The 19,006-nt window shown below is 40.1% G+C and overlaps 1 protein-coding gene across 6 annotated transcripts in view; it reads left to right on the top strand.

Annotated features, from left to right (window-relative positions):
• The window catches only part of dst (dystonin), a 273,589-nt gene that overhangs the window by 155,828 nt on the left and 98,755 nt on the right, over nt 1–19,006 (top strand). For 4 of the 6 annotated variants that reach the window (XM_037538379.1, XM_017694130.1, XM_017694127.2 and 1 more), the window contains 4 exons: nt 5,195–5,341; nt 8,168–8,256; nt 8,343–8,451; nt 10,348–18,798. In XM_037538379.1, coding sequence (XP_037394276.1) covers nt 5,195–5,341; nt 8,168–8,256; nt 8,343–8,451; nt 10,348–18,798 — 8,796 coding nt within the window. The remainder of the gene's footprint in view (nt 1–5,194; nt 5,342–8,167; nt 8,257–8,342; nt 8,452–10,347; nt 18,799–19,006) is intronic. The other 2 variants (XM_037538377.1, XM_037538378.1) reach the window with 2 other exon arrangements.

Raw genomic sequence — 19,006 nt, 5'->3', positions numbered from 1 at the left:
ACCCAGTTTACAAAGAAGGTAGAAGAACTGAGAAGAGTCAACATGGACAGTGAACGCTCTGTGAAGAACCTGAGAGCTGAGCTTGACAAAGTCAACATGGATGTAGGCAGCAAAGATCAGCAAATCAGTATATTCAAGTCACAAGTGGAGAGCACAAAATCTCAGCTGAAAATAGTCGAAGAGGAACTTATTAAGAAAACCCAGACAGCTCACGAGCTTCAAATCAAATTGAGGGACTACAACGAGGAGACAAAAAAAACCTCTGAGCTCCAGCAGAAGGTTAAATCTCTCACAGTGAATGTTGCCAACTACGAAAAAGAGATCAGAAATTTAAAAGCAGAGCTTACTTCCATGTCTATGGAGAAAAATCTAGCCAATCAGAAGGTTCAGGAGCATAAAATGGAGATGAATAACTTGAACATGGCTCTACAAAAGGAGTCATCAGAGGGCAAGAAGAACGTAGCAAAGCTGAGAGAGCTGGAGAATGAGCTTTTACGATGCAAACAAACCATTAGCAGAGTGAGCGGAAGCTCTGAGAAGGCCACAGTCAACCTCAAGCAGGACATCTCTACTCTTCAGAGGGACAAGCAAGCTGCTGACCAGAAGTTACAAACTCTGAAGTCTGAATTTGACGAGCTGAATTCCACTCTCAAGAAGACGAAAGACGAGTTGCAAAAAGTGACTCAGGAATGGAAAATGAATCAGGCCAAACTCAAAGACGTGGAGGCAGAACTACAGAAGAATAGGATCACCATCAAGGAGATTAGTTCGAGCTCTGATAAATACACAACAAACCTGCAGCAGGAGTGCTCCAACCTTCTTAAACAAAAGGGCACAGCAGAAGAAAAAGTCACGACTTTGGCGGCTGAGACTTCGCAGCTGAAAATGAAGTTGGAGCAAACCCAAGAAGAGGTATTGCAGAAGCAGAAGGAAACGGCAGCTGCTAAATTGAGATCGCAGATGTTAGAAGACCAGTTGGAGAACTGCAAGAGAATGCTCGAGGACCTGAAAGGGAAGCTTGAGCTGCAGAAGAAGGGCTATGAGACTCAGTTACAGCTGGTGCAGAATGAAATGGAACAAAAACTGGCATTGCAGGAATCGCGCATGAAGCTAGACTATGACAGGAAATCAAAGGAGCGCTCGCATAGTGCTGAAACAATCGTGCGAGACAACAAGCAGCTCTCACAAGAAGTTGAGAAGCTGAAAACTTTGCATTTCAACACCATGAAATCCAAACAAGATGCTCAGCACCAGCTTGACAGCCTGCGTGCTCAGTTGGAGCAATCAGAGAAACAGAAAGGAGTTCTGGACCTTGAGCTGCTTAAAGCAAAATCTAAGATTGCAGAACTGGAAACAGAGAAAATCAAGGTGAAATCCAGTATATCCCAATTGGACAGTGTCCGTAAAGAGAGCTCGAAAGAAACAATAAGGCTGAAACAGATGCTGACAGAGGCGGAAAGGAAATTAGAGTTCACTGAGACTGAAGCGAAAACACTGAAAGAGCAGGTTGCTTCATACATTAAAGAAGTAAAATCTTTACAAGAGAAGAATTTGAAGCTTGAAGTCACTGTCAGTTCCTTAAACAAGCAGCTGAAAGAGGTGGAGGTTGTAAATCAAGTCAATCATCAGTGTGCCAAAGATGGGGAGCTTGCAAAGCTGAAGACTGAGTTGATACTGACACAGAAAATAGTGTCCTCATATGAAGACGCAAAGCGAAATCTGGAGGACGAGCTTAAGAAAATGAAAGAGACTTCTGAGGTACAAGTCCACAAATATTTACAAAAACTGATATATTTTTTGTAGATCAGTTGTTTAGGGCAGCCATTGAAGTTCTTGGACCTTTCAGATTGCATTACTATAAGACTTACATTCTAAAAGTTTGATTAATTGTTATTAATTAGGTCATAAATACCTCAAAAATCATTCATATGTAGTTATACCATATATATAAAAACGCAACATTAGTATCAGTATTACAGCTGTCAACAACATTCATATTCATCAGATGTAGTCAGATCATCAGACGTTTCATGTATGCATATTAATAATACTTAAGGTGTTCATGAGTGGCTTAAAATCAGCTTATTTATGGTTATTTATTAGGTCATGATCTCTTCATAAGGGTAGTCTTATTGGAAATTGGCATTAATATTACTTTTCATTGCACTGAAAAATAACTATATGCAAAAAGTTTGAACACGTTTTGTTAAGTGAAAATAAGTGTACACATGCTCTACATAAAGCAACTTTTGGCTAATTTTAGTGCACAGTTTTGTGGGGGTTTTTTTTGGCTAAGTTTAACATATATGAATAAAAAAGAAAATATAAAATATGAGCACGTGTTCTCTGTAAAGGATGTGTTCTTTTTCACTTGGCAAATGAACAAAACGTGTAATTTGACATGCAGGGGCTCCCAAACTTTTGCACATGACTGTTTAGTTAACCATATTCAAAATATTCTAAATAAGTTAAACCCATACTGCCTTCATTTTTGTAGTTTATCAGAAATATTCAGTACCTAATTGTATCTGTCCATCTCATGTTTACAGATTGCTACTTTGGAGAAAGATAAAGTTCTGGAGGAGTTGAAAAAAGTCAAACTGGATAAAATGGTAACAGTGACTCATAGATCTCAGGAAGAAGCTCTGGGGATGACAGAAAAGTCATCAATACAGGAAAAGCAGTCAAAGCAAACCGTGTCCTCTACCACCCGTGCTAGTGTGTCTGACCAAACATCCACAACTAGGAAAAGCTCACTGTCAGACAAAGGCAAGTCTGGGAAAAGCCAATCTGTATCATTTAGTGTCATCAGCTCTGAATCTTCCAATGATGGTACACATTCATCACCGATGGATAAACAAAGTGAATTACCCTCGACAAAACTTCAAGGTCTCAGGGGACGAATCAGTATTAAAAAGTTGATCAGAACCAAAATAATAACTCAGGAGCTTGCTCTGAAGTTACAAGCAGGCCTGATAACCTTGGAGGAAGTGCAAACATCACTAGCCCAGTTCAGCGGCAAACCTGCTTCAATTGCTGGGATTTACCTGGAATCCAGCAAAAAAAAGATATCCTTCATTGAAGCTGCAGAGGCAGGATTTATGGCAAAGACCTATGCCATTGAGTTCTTGGAAGCTCAAGCTGCCACAGGAGCCCTCATTGATCCAATCACTGGTGAATGCTACACTGCTTTAGACGCTTTTGAGAAAGGAATCATTGGAAGAGATTTGAAGGACAAGATAACAGAGGCCGACAAAGCAGTCAGCGGGTATCCTCATGGTGGAAAAATACTTTCTGTGTTCCAAGCAATGGAAGAAAGAATCGTAGAAAGACACAGAGGGAAGGGGATACTTGAAGCACAGATTGCTACTGGAGGATTGATTCACCCATTAATTGGCATGCGGGTTCCATTAGATTGTGCCATTGAACAAGGACTCATAAATCAAGCCACCCTTCAAACTCTCTTTGATCCAGTCAGTAACCCAAAGAGCTTCCATAATCCAGAAACAGGACAGAGAGTGTACTATGGTGAACTCCTGAAAATGTGTGTATTTGATATAAGCGGTGGAGTTTATCTTCTGCCCTTTGGGGAACACCATATTTCCAGTTTCTCTCCAGCCAGCACCCACAGAGTTTCAGTCATCAACAGTGCCACTGGTGCGGAGATGTCGACGTACGAGGCCTATAAGGCCAGACTCATTGACATGAGAACCTACTTGTTCCTCTCACAACAGGAGAGTGAATGGCAGGAGACAACTGTTGTGGACTTGGATGGGAACACTTTGCATATTTTGACTGACCAGAAGAGTGGACGGCAGTTTTGCATTGAAAATGCCCTGAGCCTGAAGATCCTTCAAACGAGTGAACTCCACAGCTATCGTAGTGGTCAGATGACCATCTGGGAGCTTGCGGATCTTTTGATTTCTCGAAAGGTTACGATCAAAGTTGTGGACAGCCCCATCGCAGGGCTCTGGGTCGTGGCCTTGAAGAAGAGGCTCTCTATTCTCAAAGGACTTCAGCAAAACCTTGTGGACAGATTGACCGCATTGAAGTTTCTGGAGGCTCAAGCCTGCACCGGGGGTATCTGCGACCCGGCGTCTGGGGAGAGAGTCCAGATTGCAGAGGCACTTCGCCGAGGACTCTTAGATGAAAGTTTTGCTCGGCAGCTGCAGCAGTATGAGCAGGCTTACTATGGTGTCATTCACCCTCAGACTGGAAAGACGTTGACTGTGGCTCAAGCAATGCATGAGAACCTGTTCCCTAAAGATGTCGGACTTCGGTGTCTTGAGTACCAGCTTGCAACTGGAGGTCTGATAGACCCAGAAAGCCATAACAGAGTTTCAGCTGAGGAGGCAATCCGAAGCTGCCTTATTGACAAAGCAACAGCTGGACATTTGAAAAATGAGCACTTACTTCCCAAAACAATCACCTGTCCGAAGACAAAGCGAAAAATATCCTACAAAGAGGCTCTAGATAAAGGTGTCTTTGATAGTCATACTGGACTCCTTTTGCTTGATGCTACAAAGCCTCATACCACTGGGGCTACTTCGTCTTTCCAATACATTTGGACCTATCGTCATTTCTGATGTGGTATTTACATGTCAGCTATCGTATTTGAGAAAGTTAAAGGAATAGTTTAATCAAAATTCCATTGAATGCTATTAAACGTCATTCACTATTGCTGTTGAATGTTAATAGCCACTAAATAGTACCAAGCAAATGGCGTCATGCAAATGCATGGCCATTCATTCTGTGTCACATTAGCATATTTGGTCGAGCTATTCCTTTATTATCTGACAGGAATTAGTGATGCACCAATATGGGAACTGATTCAGATTTATAAACCGGTGAAATTGGCACTACATTCAGCTGGATTTGCATTATAAATACAACATATATGTATGTTTTAAGTGTCAAATATTTATATAATCATATATATGCCTCTGCTTATTGGGAATGTATTTTCCCATAAACATGTATGTACATGTGTATGAATGTCCATGTTTCGCACTTTCTCTGGTTTATCCAATGCCTTCAACACAAACTTACTTGCTTAAAACTCTGAACACAGTCCCGTTATTCTCAAGATATTAAGCAAAATAGTGTGGAGGTGTACATACTCAGAAATCTAAACACAGTGGCAGTTTGTTTTTGAAATTTACCCCACAATATTTTCTTTATTTGTGAAATTCAGAAATCTGTTGAGGAGGAGAAGAAAGAGCATGCCTGTAAAGTTAACAAGTTATTGAACTGGATGTCCGATATGAAAACGAGCCAGAACAAAGATGGAAAGGCTTTAGCTGATGATAAAGCCAGCACAGAGAGCAGTAATAAGCAACAGGTAAATAATTCTATTTTGCTCAATGATTTTTCATTCTACTAATTCCATTTTTCAGAATTTGCAGGTCCTTGAGAGATGTTCGGGACTGACTTCAAACAAGCAGTCACAAAGAGCAAAGTTCAAAATGTTAACAATACTTCAAATGATGTATGTAAAATGTTTGGAATAAAGAATTGTATTGTGTATATATTAATGCATTGCTCTCAGATTTTGTTATCAGGTATATTTCTCTATTCTGTATTAAACTTTTCCATGTAGAGAGTGTTATAAACTATCTATTCCTCTTCAGATGGATAAGAAATGTGTCTATTGAAAGTTTCACAAGCGCACACACACACACACACACACACACACATATGAATAATACAGATGTACATATTGTCACTTTCAATGTCTCCAGAATGGTAAGAGGAGGAGGAAAAAGTCTTTACTTTTAATATATGTAAACAATATAGTATAACAAAACAATATTTTTGGAGTTTTTGTCATTTGGAGAATTTCTGTTGTTCACTTAATTGAAATTTTGACACAGTGTAAAATGCAGAAGAAAAAAAAATATCTATACAATGCAGCAACCCAGAATCCTGTGCTCTCCCCAAGTTTCTGTGGTGCGAGGCAGACAGAGTCCAGTCTGAACGTACTTCACATGCAAACTTAACACAATGACAGCTATTGAAAATACAGTTTGACTGACATTTTGTTTTTCTGGGGGAAAAAAGTGCACAGTTCCTATTTTTTGCAAAATTTTATATTCTGGAAAATATAATACATAAATAAATAATAAATAAAATGTGCAGTAGCCTTTTTCACATTTTATTTTACATCTTTTGTTTACTTTCTAAGTGAAAATAAGTAAACACATTCTCGACAGAGACACTTCTGCACATTTAATGCACAATTACTGTTTCCTTAATTTAACATATTGGAATGCTGGGGAGTTAAATACGGTTTAGACTGTACTCATTTCTTATTTTATGTTTTTTCCAATATGTTAAATTCAGCAACCTAACAGTATGTATTAGTATGCATTAAATGTGCAGTATGTGTTCTCTGTGTAGATTGTATTAACCTATTTAAACTTTAATGAAACATTAAGTAATTTGACCAAGGGCACCCAAACATCTGCAAACAAAACCTTCCACCTTCCTGCCTTTGAGTAGCAGAGCGAAATAAATAACAGGAGCTTACAGTTTGTATCCTGAAAAATCTGCTCTGTTTTCATTTCCATCCATTGCTCAGTACACCGACTATGATAAAAGCACATAATACCAAAAGGACAGTTTCACTTTCAAACACACAGGAATACTTTACAGTGTATCTTGAGAAGCATTATACTTACTTTGAATTTGCCATATGAACGTATTTTGTTATTTCATACACTATAATAACTTTTCTCCAGTAAGAACTAATAATAAGAATAATTTAAAAAAATATATATTATTACTACTCATAATAATAGCTAATCGTTAATAATAACTGTTCACCAAAAGTATTTTAAGTGGTTTTGCTTGATATTTCAAGAATTCTGTGAATGCAAAGTTATCAAATGAGAAAAAAAAAAATACTATAATCATCTATTTACATGTTTTGACAACAGCAATTGAGAGGTAATATCCAATTCATAAATTCATTCTTATGCTCGGCTTCCCCTGTCATTTCAGAATCTGCTGTCATTCTGGACACTGAAATGTGTTTATTCGAATTTTTACAGCATATTTGAAAGCTGTGAAGTTACAAAGGAGCAATTTAGGATCATGTTATATATTTTACTGCAAAAAAGGTCATCTTTACAATGCAGTAACCCAGAATACTGTGCTCTCCTAAGTTTCTGTGGTGCGAGGCAGACTGAACTCAGTCTGAAGGCCCTACACAGGCAAAGTTATTACAATTTCAGCTACTGAAAATGCATTAGTAGGCAGTTTGTATCCTGAACAGTGATTCCAAACCTTTGAGCACTAGTCTATGCATGCATTAGTTATTTTTATGTCATCAAACAGTCTCTCATCAAACTGTTGTTTCATGCTCCCTGATAACCTAGAGGAGAAACAATTCATTTACCAGATTTTTTACACATTCATACCAAATATTCACAGTAGCTCAGTCAGTTTTCGCCATTATTTCTCAGGTGAATGTCACAGATGTTAATCTAATGCCGGAAAGCTGTTGTGTTCTTGAATGAAGCAGTTGACCTGGTTATGATGCATGTGACACCTAAATATCTTCTAACCCAACAGCTATAAAAAAGAGAAAAGAATGCTCAGTGGCTTTAAATGATGAGTTCAAATGAGATTTTGCAGTTAATAGCTTAGTGGTATTAGCATGAAGTAGTGTATTTTGTATAAGTGTAACACTGTTCAGACCCTAATGTATGTCCTCTTACCCAATTTGTGAATTAGCAAAATACATGGGCCTCTATATCGCAGTTGTTGGAACAAAACCTCGTATCTCCAAAATGGTAACTTTACAAGAGAAGGAAAACTTTACTTTTATTGTAAGTCAATGGAACCAGACATTTTTCCCAAGTCATTTTGGGTCATTTCGTTTAGTCTATTCATCATGAAATTTACAATGTAAAGAGAAACAGACATTTTCAAATTATGTCAAAAACTGAAAAACGTCAAAATATACAGACAATCCAGATCTATATAGCTGTATTTCTTGAGTGCAACTTGTTGGCAAACATTAATTTTTTTGAGTTATCATGATAGTGCAGTATCGTATAGTAATGTGCAATGCAAGTGAAAAAAGGCTATTTGTAGTAACAAACAATAACAGTAACACAGCACTTTTGCTGATAACATTTTCTGTTTACTTTCATCACTGAAGGTACCAGTGGAAGAAGTTCTGACAAAGAAGGAGCAAATTGCAGAAGCTATGAGAAGCACTCAGCAGATTTTAGCTAAACACAGCGACAAGTATGTTATTCTTTTGTTACTTTGTTTAATAAATATGACTCATAGGCCAAGGATATCATGATCAAATTGTTTTTCTCTACTGTTAGGATGACTGAAGAAGAAAAGCGTGAAACAAAAGAGCAGCTGAAATCTCTCCACCAGGCCTACAGTGAGCTCTCTCAGCAGACTGGAGAACAGGCGCCCTCTGCTGAACAGGTGCGATGGATACCCTCAAGTAGTAGCCAAATAAATGGTTCCAGGCTACTAATGTGTGACAAATGCACATATTCTCACTGCATGGCTGTTCAGCATTTTTTGGCATGGTACTGAAATTAAAGCCACATTCACACTAACCTCTGACTCATCTCTGAAAATACCCTGACAGGGAAGCATTGTTCATGCAGATTTAAGAGGGTTTAATATGGTTTCCTCATCAGTAGGACTTATACTTATGGTACACGGTGCACTGAGTATGCTGTAAACATTGCATAGCATGAGTGTTTAACGTCACCCAGCCTCTTTCTGACTTCACAGCAAATCCCAGGAGCTCTTACTCCGTCCTCAAAGGTTTTCAAAACACTACAGTAATGCTCAGTGTGTTGTCTCTAACCAACTGTTGTTTTGCAAAATACTGAAAGTTGTGTTTACAGATGCATGACAGCTTTTAATTCCACTCTTTCTGACTTGCACTCTTGAAAACGAACTCTTACAGTCCATAGACTTGTTAAATGGGTGAGTACATATTTAATATAATTTTAAGAATAATTAGACCTATAAATTGTACATATTTAGTTACTGACCTATTGCAAACTTCTATTCCAGAAAAGCTTGGACAGTATGTGAAATGCAAATAGAAACAGAAAGCAGTGATTTGTAAATCCACCTGGACCAGTACTTAAACAAAAACTACAAAGACAGGATATAGCATGTTTGATCATATCAGTCTCTTTATTTTTGTAAATATGCGCTCTTTCTGAAATTGATGCCTCAAACTTGTACCTAAGGCAGAATTTAAGACTAGAAATGTCTAGAAATGTCCAAATTTCATAAACTGGTGATCCAGTTGTGCACCCTTTACGGTGCATAACATCATGAAAAGATTCAAGGAATCTAGAGGAACAATGGACATCATGTTCTCAAGAAGGGACAGAGCCATCCAGATTGTTAGGCCCAGATCACACATACTGCGTCTGCATGGTGTGAGCAACGTGGAAAGTCCTGCTTTTCATTTCAGGGCCCATGTTAACTGGTCAGACGCCACACTGAAGCTACACAGTATTTAGAGAATAGACCTGGCGCAGATTTTTCTTGCACACTGCCATGAAATAAGCCAATGAAATCAATGAAAATTAAATAGAAAATTGCATCAAATTGAATAACCCAAAAAAGGCTCATTTATTTCATGAGGAAACACTTCTTCTGTGCTGCAGACAGATTTACCAGGCTTGAAACTCTTGCCTAATAACAAGTCAGAATGCTGTCAAGGATGAACAAACATATTGTGTACCCGTTTTATAACTTATATTTTTATTGAGCAGAGTGATAATTTGTCCATCTGGAAACAGGAATGTCTGTATAACTTTCTCACTGCTCTGCAGCATAAGCGCTGTATGTGTGAAAGGCCAGCGCGCTCATGCTGTTGTGTTGCTCACGCCACGCAGAGGTAGCATGTTTGAGTAAGGCCTTAAAAAATCAAAGCAATCCATTGTATGTGGGTGTGTTAGTAACTTTCACATCTGTGAAGGCACTTTAATGCTGAACTGAGGGCTGGAGTCCAGCACGGTTTGGTGATTTCACACTTACTGAACCTGATAATTAGCTGGTAAGTTAAATCAGGTGTGCTTCAGCAGGAAAATCACCAGACTATGCAGGAATTTGGCCCTCCAGGACTGGAGATCCCCACTCCTGTTCTAGGGAATGCATCCTTATTTCAGCATTACAGTGTCAAGCCATGTTCAAATATAATTTTTTGCTGTTTTCAGTTTCAATACAGATCAGATGGACTTGGTAATCACTGCCTTCTGTTTTTTTGTTTTTTGTCCCAACTTTTTTGGAACTGAGGTTTGTTTCTGCAACAGACATTTTCATTGTACACTGTTCCTTATATTGCAGGAGTTCCAAGTCATTGAAGGCATTCTAAATGTGCGAAGTGGAGCAATCCTGTCTGTGTGTCGCTCAGTGCAGAATGGTCTTATTGACCAGAGCACGGGGCTCAGTCTCCTAGAGGCCCAGCTCATAACCTCTGAACTCATTTTACCTGAATTTCGCATGTGTCTGGACCTGGAAGATGCATTCAAGCACAACCTTGTGGATGGGCCTATGTATGAGCAACTGCAGGACTTGAATGGAGCCAATAGATCCATCCAGGAGGCTTCTTATGCATCAGAACCCCTGCCAGTGGTAGCAGCTGTGAATGAAGGGGCTATTTCTGAACGTCTAGCCATAAAGATCATTGAGATTCAGCTAGCTACTGGTGGCTTACGCGTAACGTACACTGGAGAGTGCCTAAGTCTAGAGCGGGCCTTCCAGTTTGGCCTGATTCCTCACTCTTTCTATGTTAAAATTTTGGAAAGGCAGAATAGTTGGAAGGATTTGATCGACCCCAACACAGCTGAGAAAGTCTCTCTCATTCAGCTCATGCAGAGGAGCATTGTGCATGAGGAGACAGGTCTCCGGCTGCTTCCTGTGAAGTCTGGGAAAGATGGGACGATATCTCTGACATCTGGGAGGGAGATCAGCATCCTGAGGGCTGTGCATGAGGGTTTAATAGATCGAGAGACCATGATCAGGCTGCTGAGTGCACAGCTGTTTGCTGGAGGCATAGTAGACCCTAAAACAAACCGCAAACTCACAGTAGAAGAGGCCTTATCTGAGGGTCTTATTGATCAGGACACTGCCAGTGGAATTCTGAGCCACCAAAGCAAAAATGGTGGCATTGTGAATCCACATAATGGAGCTAGACTCACAGTTGATGAAGCTGTTCAGTGTGACTTAATGAGCTCTAGAAGTGCTCTGCTAGTTTTGGAGAGGCAGAAGTGTTTCATGGGCCTCCTATGGCCTCACTCTGGAGAAATCCTCACGGTCTCAACATCCGTACAGCATGAAATCATCACTGATAAACTGGCGTCTGAACTTCTATGTCATCGTCACAAGATAGCAGCACTTTACATACCAGAAAACTCAGAAGTGGTTGATATTGACTCTGCCACACGGAATGGTTTGATCGACACTTACACAAAAGAGTTGTTGAAAACGTTAGAGATACCAGACACATTTCCTGATGTGGACAATCTCAATGACAGGTTTTCAACTTGGCTGGTGATGCGTGAGGTTCAACTTGAAGGCTCTCAAAGTACCAGTGATGAAATGGAAGTTGGTGAAAGGAGCATAAGTGCCCATTCTTCCTCAGAGTTCAAACAGTTGTTTATCTCCTATCTAATGATGAACAGCTACATGGATCCGAAATCAGGTCAGAGACTTTTGATCTTTGATGGACAGTTAAATAAAATGGCCAAATTGCTGCTCGAAGTGTCAGACTCTGGAATGAACGATCCTTCACAAGTGGTTATGCATGACTCACCAGTGGATGAGAACTTTTCTGAGAATGCTCTTGAGCTTCATGCTACATGCAGCAAAGATTTGGGAATCTGGCATATTGAGAAGCCCCTCACAAAAATTTCAGAAGAAACTGACTCTGAGATCTCTGTAGATGGTGATGATGGAAATTGTGTAAAACCTCTAGCTACTGGATTTGACCGGCTCACAAATTGGAGTGCTCCTAAGGAAACTGCACTTCCAGACGCATCCTCTAAGTACAGCACAAATTACTCTCTCAGTACATCAGCCCAACCCTCTATAGGCATGCAGATTTCATGTTCAGACTGCAATGATTCATCTTTTAATGAGGACGTTATTCAGGATGTGAATGAAGTCCACATTACTCACAGTAGCAATCTGGAAATCATGCATATTGAGAAGCCCCTAGCGGGCATTCCAAAAGTGAGTAGTTTAGAGATCTCAACAGAAGGTGCTGATGGAAATAAGCGCCGTATGAAATCCCTAAGTACCGGATCTGACAGATCCACCTCAGTTTTAGGAGAAATATTTAACAATTCATCAGACAGTGGCTCAGAAAAGACCTCAATTACTGAGACAGAAGTGAATCAGAGTGAGGATGCTCCACTTTCAAGTACGTTCTCCAAGTACCATATAAATGACAGTGCTAGAGCATTAGCTCTGCCTTCTGTAGGAATGCAGATTCCACATACAGATTTACATGATCTATCTCTTGATCAGGATATCCCTCAAGATATGAATGAGTTTCACATTACTCACACTAGAAATTTGGAAATCGTGCATATTGAGAAGCCCCTAGCTAGAATTCCAGAAGATAGTGATTCAGAGATGTGCATAGAAGGTGCTGTTGGAAATGAAGATTGTATCAGATCTTTAACATCTGGATCTGACAGGCTAGCATTACTTTTGGGAGAAATATTTGATAGTTCATCAGACAGTAGTTTAGAAAAGATTTCAATTACTGAGATAGATCTGAATCAGAGTGACTCTGAGGAAGCTACACTTTCAGGTACATTCTCCAAGTACCACATAAATGACACTGCTAGAACATTAACTCAGCCTTCTGTAGGAATGCAGATTCCACATGCAGATTTCCAAGGTTCATCCCTGGATCAGGACATCCCTTCGCACTCACTCAACACCCATGCTGGTGATTTGGAAAATATGTACATTGGCAAGCCTCAAGTGAGAATTCAAGAAGAAAAGGATTCAGATATGTCTGTAGACAGTGCCGATGAAAATGAAGGTTGTGTATCATCTCTAACCACTGGATTTGATAGGCTTACCTCAGTTAGAGGAGAAATATATAACAGTTCTTCAGCAAATGATTCACATATGATTGCAGTTACTGAGACTAAAGCACATCACAGTGTCCCTGAGGAGTCTACACTTCCACATGCATCCGCTAAGTACCAAACAACCGACATTGTCCATCCATTAGATCAGTCTTCTGTAGGAATACAGATTTCACATTCAGATTTGCATGATTCATCTCTGTATGAGGACATTCCTCAAGATATAAATGAGTTGCACATTGTTTACACTAGTAATTTGGAAATCAAGGATATTGAGAAACCCCTAGCGAGAATTCCAGAAAGTGGTTCAGAGATGTGCTTAGAAGGTGCTGTTGGAAATGACGACTGCATAAGATCTTTAACTGCTGGATCTGATAGACTAGCATCAGTAGATGCTTCTGTAGAAGCCAAGCTTCCCGATGCATCTTCTAAGAACCACACAAATGATGCTGTCAGTGTATTAGCCAAGCCTTTGATTGGAATGCAAATTTCCCAATCAGATTTGCATGGTTCATCTCTGGATGAAGACATCCCTCAAGATGAGTTTCACATTACTCATGCTAGTAAACTGGAAATTGTGAATATTGAGCAGCCCCTAGCAAGAATTCCAGAAGATAGTGGTTCAGAGATGTGCATAGAAGGTGGTGATGGAAATGAAGACTGTATGAGATCTTTAACTTCTGGATCTGACAGGTTAACATCAATTTCAGAAGAAATATTTAACAGTTCTTCAGAGAAAGGCTCACATAAATCTTTAGTTGATGAGATAAAAATGTGCCAGAGTGTTTCTATAGAAACCATACTTCCAGATTCATCCATTAAGAACCACACAAATGATGCTGTCAGTGTATTCACCCAGCCTTTAATTGGGATGCAGATTTCACATTCAAATTTGCATGATTCATTTCTGCATGAGGTTGCCCCTCAGGATGTGAATGAGGTTTGCATTACTCACACTAATGATTTGGCAAACATGCATATTGAGCAGCCTGTGACAAGAATTCCACCGGAGAGTGGTTTAGAGATCTCCACAGAGGGTGTGGTTGGAAATGAAGATAGTGTGGAAGCTCTAACAGCTAGATCTGACAAACTACCATCAGTTTCAGGAGAAATACTTAACAGTTCTTCAGAAAATGGCTCACATACAGAGACTAAAGCAAATCACAGTGCCCTAGAGGAACCTACACTTTCAGTTGCATCTACTAAGTACCACGCAAATGGTTCTGTTAATACATTAGCTCAGCCTTCTGCAGGAACACAAATTTCACATTTAGATTTATCTCTGGATGAGGACATCCTTCAGGGTGGGAATGAGCTTCACATTACTTATACTAGTGATTTGGAAATCATGAATATTAAGACGCCTCTAGCAAGAATTCCAGAGGAGAGTGGTTTAGAGAACTCTACAGAGGGGACTGATGGAAATGAAGCTAGTATGGAATCTCTAACAGCTGGATCTGATGAGCTTGCATCAGTTTCAGGAGAAATGCTCAACATTTCATCAGAAAATGGTTTACATGTAGAGATTAAGGCAAATCAGAGTACCCCAGAGGAAACTACATTTTCAGATGCATCTACTAAGTACCACACAAATGATATACAGATTTCATATTTCGATTTGCGCAATTCATCTCTGGATGAGGACATCCCTCAAGATGGGAATGAGCTTCATGTTACTCAAACTAGTGATTTGGAAATCATGAATATTGGGAAGCCCCTATTAAGAATTCCAGAAGATAGTGGTTTAGAGATCAGTAGAGATGGTGCTGATGGAAGCAAATTTTGCTTAAAACCTCTAACTACTGGACTGGATAGTCCCATGTCAGTTTCAGGAGAAATGTTTAGCAACTCATCAGAGAATTGTTCACATAAAGCAATTACTGAGGTGAAAATGAAACAGGGTGGGTCTGAGGAAACTCCACTTTCAGACGTATTCCATAACTACCAAAGAAATGATGAGGTCAGTGTGGTAGCTCAGCCTTCTGTGGGAAGTCAGATTTCACATTCAGTTTTGTATGATTCATCTCTGGATGAGGACATCCATCAAAATTTGAAAGAGTTGCATATTTCTCACAATAGTGATGTGGAAATCATGCATATTGGTAAACCCCTAGTGAGAATTCCAGAAGAGAGCAGTTTAGAGATCTCAATAGAGGGGGCTGATGCAAATGAAGATTCCCTGAAATCATTAATTTCTGGATCAATTACAGGAGAAATATTTAACAATTCCTTAGATGATGGTTCACATACGGCTTCAGTTACTGAGGTTAAAGCAATTTGCAGTGCCTCTGAGGAAACTACACTTTTAGATGCATCCTCCAAGCAGCATACAAACACCACTGCCAAAAGCATAACTCAGACTTCTAAAGGAATGCAGATTTCACATTCAGATTTACATGATTCATCTCTGGACAAGGATGTTCCTCAGGATGTTCACATTACGCACACTAGTGATTTAGAAATAATCCATATTGACAGGCCCCTAGTGACAATCCCAGAAGACAGTGGTTTAGAGATGACTATAGAGGTTGCTACTGGAAATGAAGTTTGCATTAAACCTTTAATTATTGGGCCAGACAATGTAGTGTCAGTTCCAGGAGAAACATTTAATAATTCAGCCAAGAATTGTTCATATAAAGCTTCAGTTACTGACATAAAATTGAATCAGAGTGGCCCTGAGGAAACTACACAATCAGACACATTCCCTAACTACCAGACAAATGACGCTATCAGCACATTAGCTCAACCTTCAATAGGAATCCAGATTTCACACCCAGATTTGCATCATTCATCTCTCGATGAGAACATCCCTCAAGATTCAAGTGAGGTTTACATTACTCACTTTAGTGATTTGCAAAACATGGATGCTGGTAAGACCCTCGAAAGGATTCCAGAAGAGAGTGATTTAGAGACCTCTATAGAGGATATGGATGAAAATGAAGATTGTATGCAATCCACTGGATCTGACAAACTCATCTCAAGTTCAGGAGAAAAAAATAACACTTCCTTGGACAACAGTTCATGTAAGAGTACCTCTGTGGAAGCTGCAAGTCTAGATGCATTCTCTAAATCCCTAATAAATGATGCTGACCATACATTAGTTCAACCTTCTGTTGAAATTTGTTCTGAATCTGCCTCTGAAACAACCTTGCTTTCAAAAGTAGATGTCAATCAAGAACAGCTTAATCATGCAGAAAACACAGGCCAAGCAGAAGAGCCTGCAGACTGTTCCATACTGTCCACCGAAGTAGATAAAAGTGCTGAGATGACCTCTGAACACCCACAATGTGAAGTCACGTGGAATGACAAGCTTGAGAGAGCCCATGCGGTTCATCTTCTCAGGGGCCAAGTAGAGGAAGGAGGCATTTTAGATGTCACATCTGGAAAGAAATATGACCTTAATGCTGCTGTTGATAAGGGCCTGATCGATGAACAGACTGTGTTAGAGGTACTAGCGCTACAACTTCAAAAAGATGATGTTGTAGAAAATCCTGCTATTGCAATATCAGTGCTGAAACAAGCTGTGCTACAAGGTTCAATATCACCTCAGGTAGCCTTGCAAATCATGGAGCAGCAGAACCTGCTAGGTGGCTTCTATGACCCCACTTCTGGGAAAACTATCAGTGTTACTGAGGCCTGGGAGATGGGGCTGATTACTGATTACCTTTGCAACGTTGTTCTTCATTCAGAGCCAGTTCGGAAAGCCATCATTGATCCAGAGGGGAACCGCATCCGCAATGTCTCTGATGCACACCACCTGGGCATGTTGGATGACGAGAAGGCTGAGAATATGCAACAAGAGCGAGACCAAAAGCTTGACCTCCATGGTGAGCAATTCAGTGAAGAAAGGCCAAGTGCTGAAAATGACGTGAAAAAATTGGAGGAGCCCACTTGTGTACCCATAGATAGAACACAAATGGTCAGCAATCTGAGCTCATCATTAAAGACAGTAAGCAATACCCCTTTTAAGACCTTTGCACCTGCTGGTATTGATCCAGGGAAAGAGACTGTGATTGATCACATTGTTCACACCCAAGATTCACAGGATTGCCAAAATTTGGATCTTGAAGCTGATAGAAATTCCATGCTGTTTGGCAATGTAACACAAAAAGAGGCAGAAAAGGGTGGAGTTTCTTACATTGCATTGCACAAAGTTCCTTTAGACAGAGACAGTGAGGCAGCAGTAAACCTGATGGTAAGCCCTGTTCAGAGCAACTCTGGGATGTCCTGTTCATCGGAAAGTGATATTTGCTCAGGTGAAAGGTTCAGTTTACTGAACTTGAGTCAATTCAGTGAGTCACAGCAGATGGCAAGGACGTCCACCAGCGATATATATTCTACCCAATTAAAAACTTTACTCTCAGGGAATGAAGATGTCAATACAATAAAGGATCATCAGCCATATTTATCCTCATGTGCCACATCATCTCAGTTAGCAGAGCAGAGAGCCTCAGGGAAAAAAAGTCAAGATGAGCAACATCTGGACCTCAATGTACTGCCTCATTCACAGAATGGTCAAACAAATCCCAGTCAGTGTCCCATTACAGAGAATAGCATGAGTGCAAAAGAACCTGAGCACGAAAGCAAGTCAGATGAAGCTAAGAGCTCTGAAGTGTTGAAACAGTTCCAATCCAGTCACGTTGAAATTGTGGACCATAAGGAACACCGTAAGGATTCCACCACCAATGTTGAAACATCTAAACTTATGGACATTTCACAAGTTTTCTCCAGAGACATTACACCAGTGATGCCACCCTTGACCTTGTTGCCAGATGTAACTCTCAGCAACACTGAAATTGGAGATACCAGTAACTTACAGCAATTTGTCGAGCACCCCACCCAGTCTTACTTCCAGGCCCCAGATGAGGCAGAGCCAGCTGCCATTGAGTCCAAGATGCCTAAATTAGACTCCTCCAGTGCCATTACCAACAGATACGAAACAACAGTTTCCCAAAATGTGTCAGATAAAATTGTAGAGTCAGCATCAGACCCAGCTTATGATATGGGAGTACAACGATCAAAATCTGCAGAATTGCAGCCTGATTCCGTGTTACCAAATTCATCTGACAAAACTCGGCTTTATTTTAATACATCCCAAAACACAGATGGTGTTGAACCATGCAGTGGAGATGCCAAGCCTTCAAAGGCACAGGATTTGAGAAAAGTTCCCCCTAAAAGTGACGACCGCTCATATTTCAGTGAAGCAGCTAGTGAGAATGAGATCCAGAGAACCCAAACTGAAGCCCTTGACAGCATTGTTCATCTCATTCAGCATGCCACGCAAGGTGGATCCAGTGAGTCTGTCCTTCAAGGCCTTGTTGAAAGCAATGATCCAGATTTGCTCCAAGATTTGAAGAAGCATGAGGGAATGAATACAGAAAGTGGGTGTGGTGATGGTCATGAACAAAGGCTTCCAGTTTTAAAGCAGTCTCAACTTTTGGAGGTGATTCAGGGAATTTCTGAGTGCAAAGACCCAGCAGTGCTGAAAGCACTCCTTGGGAACCTCAGTGGTCTCCTGGCAAGCACATCTAAGTCAGGTGATGGCACATGTTCAGAAAGCACTGAGATGGAGGCCACAGCTATGAGGGAACTCTGTAAAGATGATGTCTTTGAATCAGTTTTGTCTCAGCAGCCCTTTGAGACATCATCACCAATCCCTGAGAACATGGAGGAGGACCCAGTCACACCCAGAGTGAGTCAGCTTGAAGTACATTTGTACTACAGTTTAGTTTAGACATAGAATCAGAAGTTTTGTTTTACAAGGACCCACACCATCCATAAATGTAGTTGACGTATTATGTAAACAATGCTTAAAATTTGTCTTTCACTCCTCAGTCTATATATAAACTAAGCTGCCCATTCACTTTTATATTTTTTATAAAAAATATATATATATACAT

This window comes from Pygocentrus nattereri, chromosome 5 (assembly GCF_015220715.1).
Source record: "Pygocentrus nattereri isolate fPygNat1 chromosome 5, fPygNat1.pri, whole genome shotgun sequence".
Taxonomy (NCBI): Eukaryota; Metazoa; Chordata; class Actinopteri; order Characiformes; family Serrasalmidae; genus Pygocentrus; species Pygocentrus nattereri.
The sequence above is the reverse complement of the archived record's forward strand: the minus strand, read 5'-3'. Positions and strand labels throughout refer to the sequence as shown.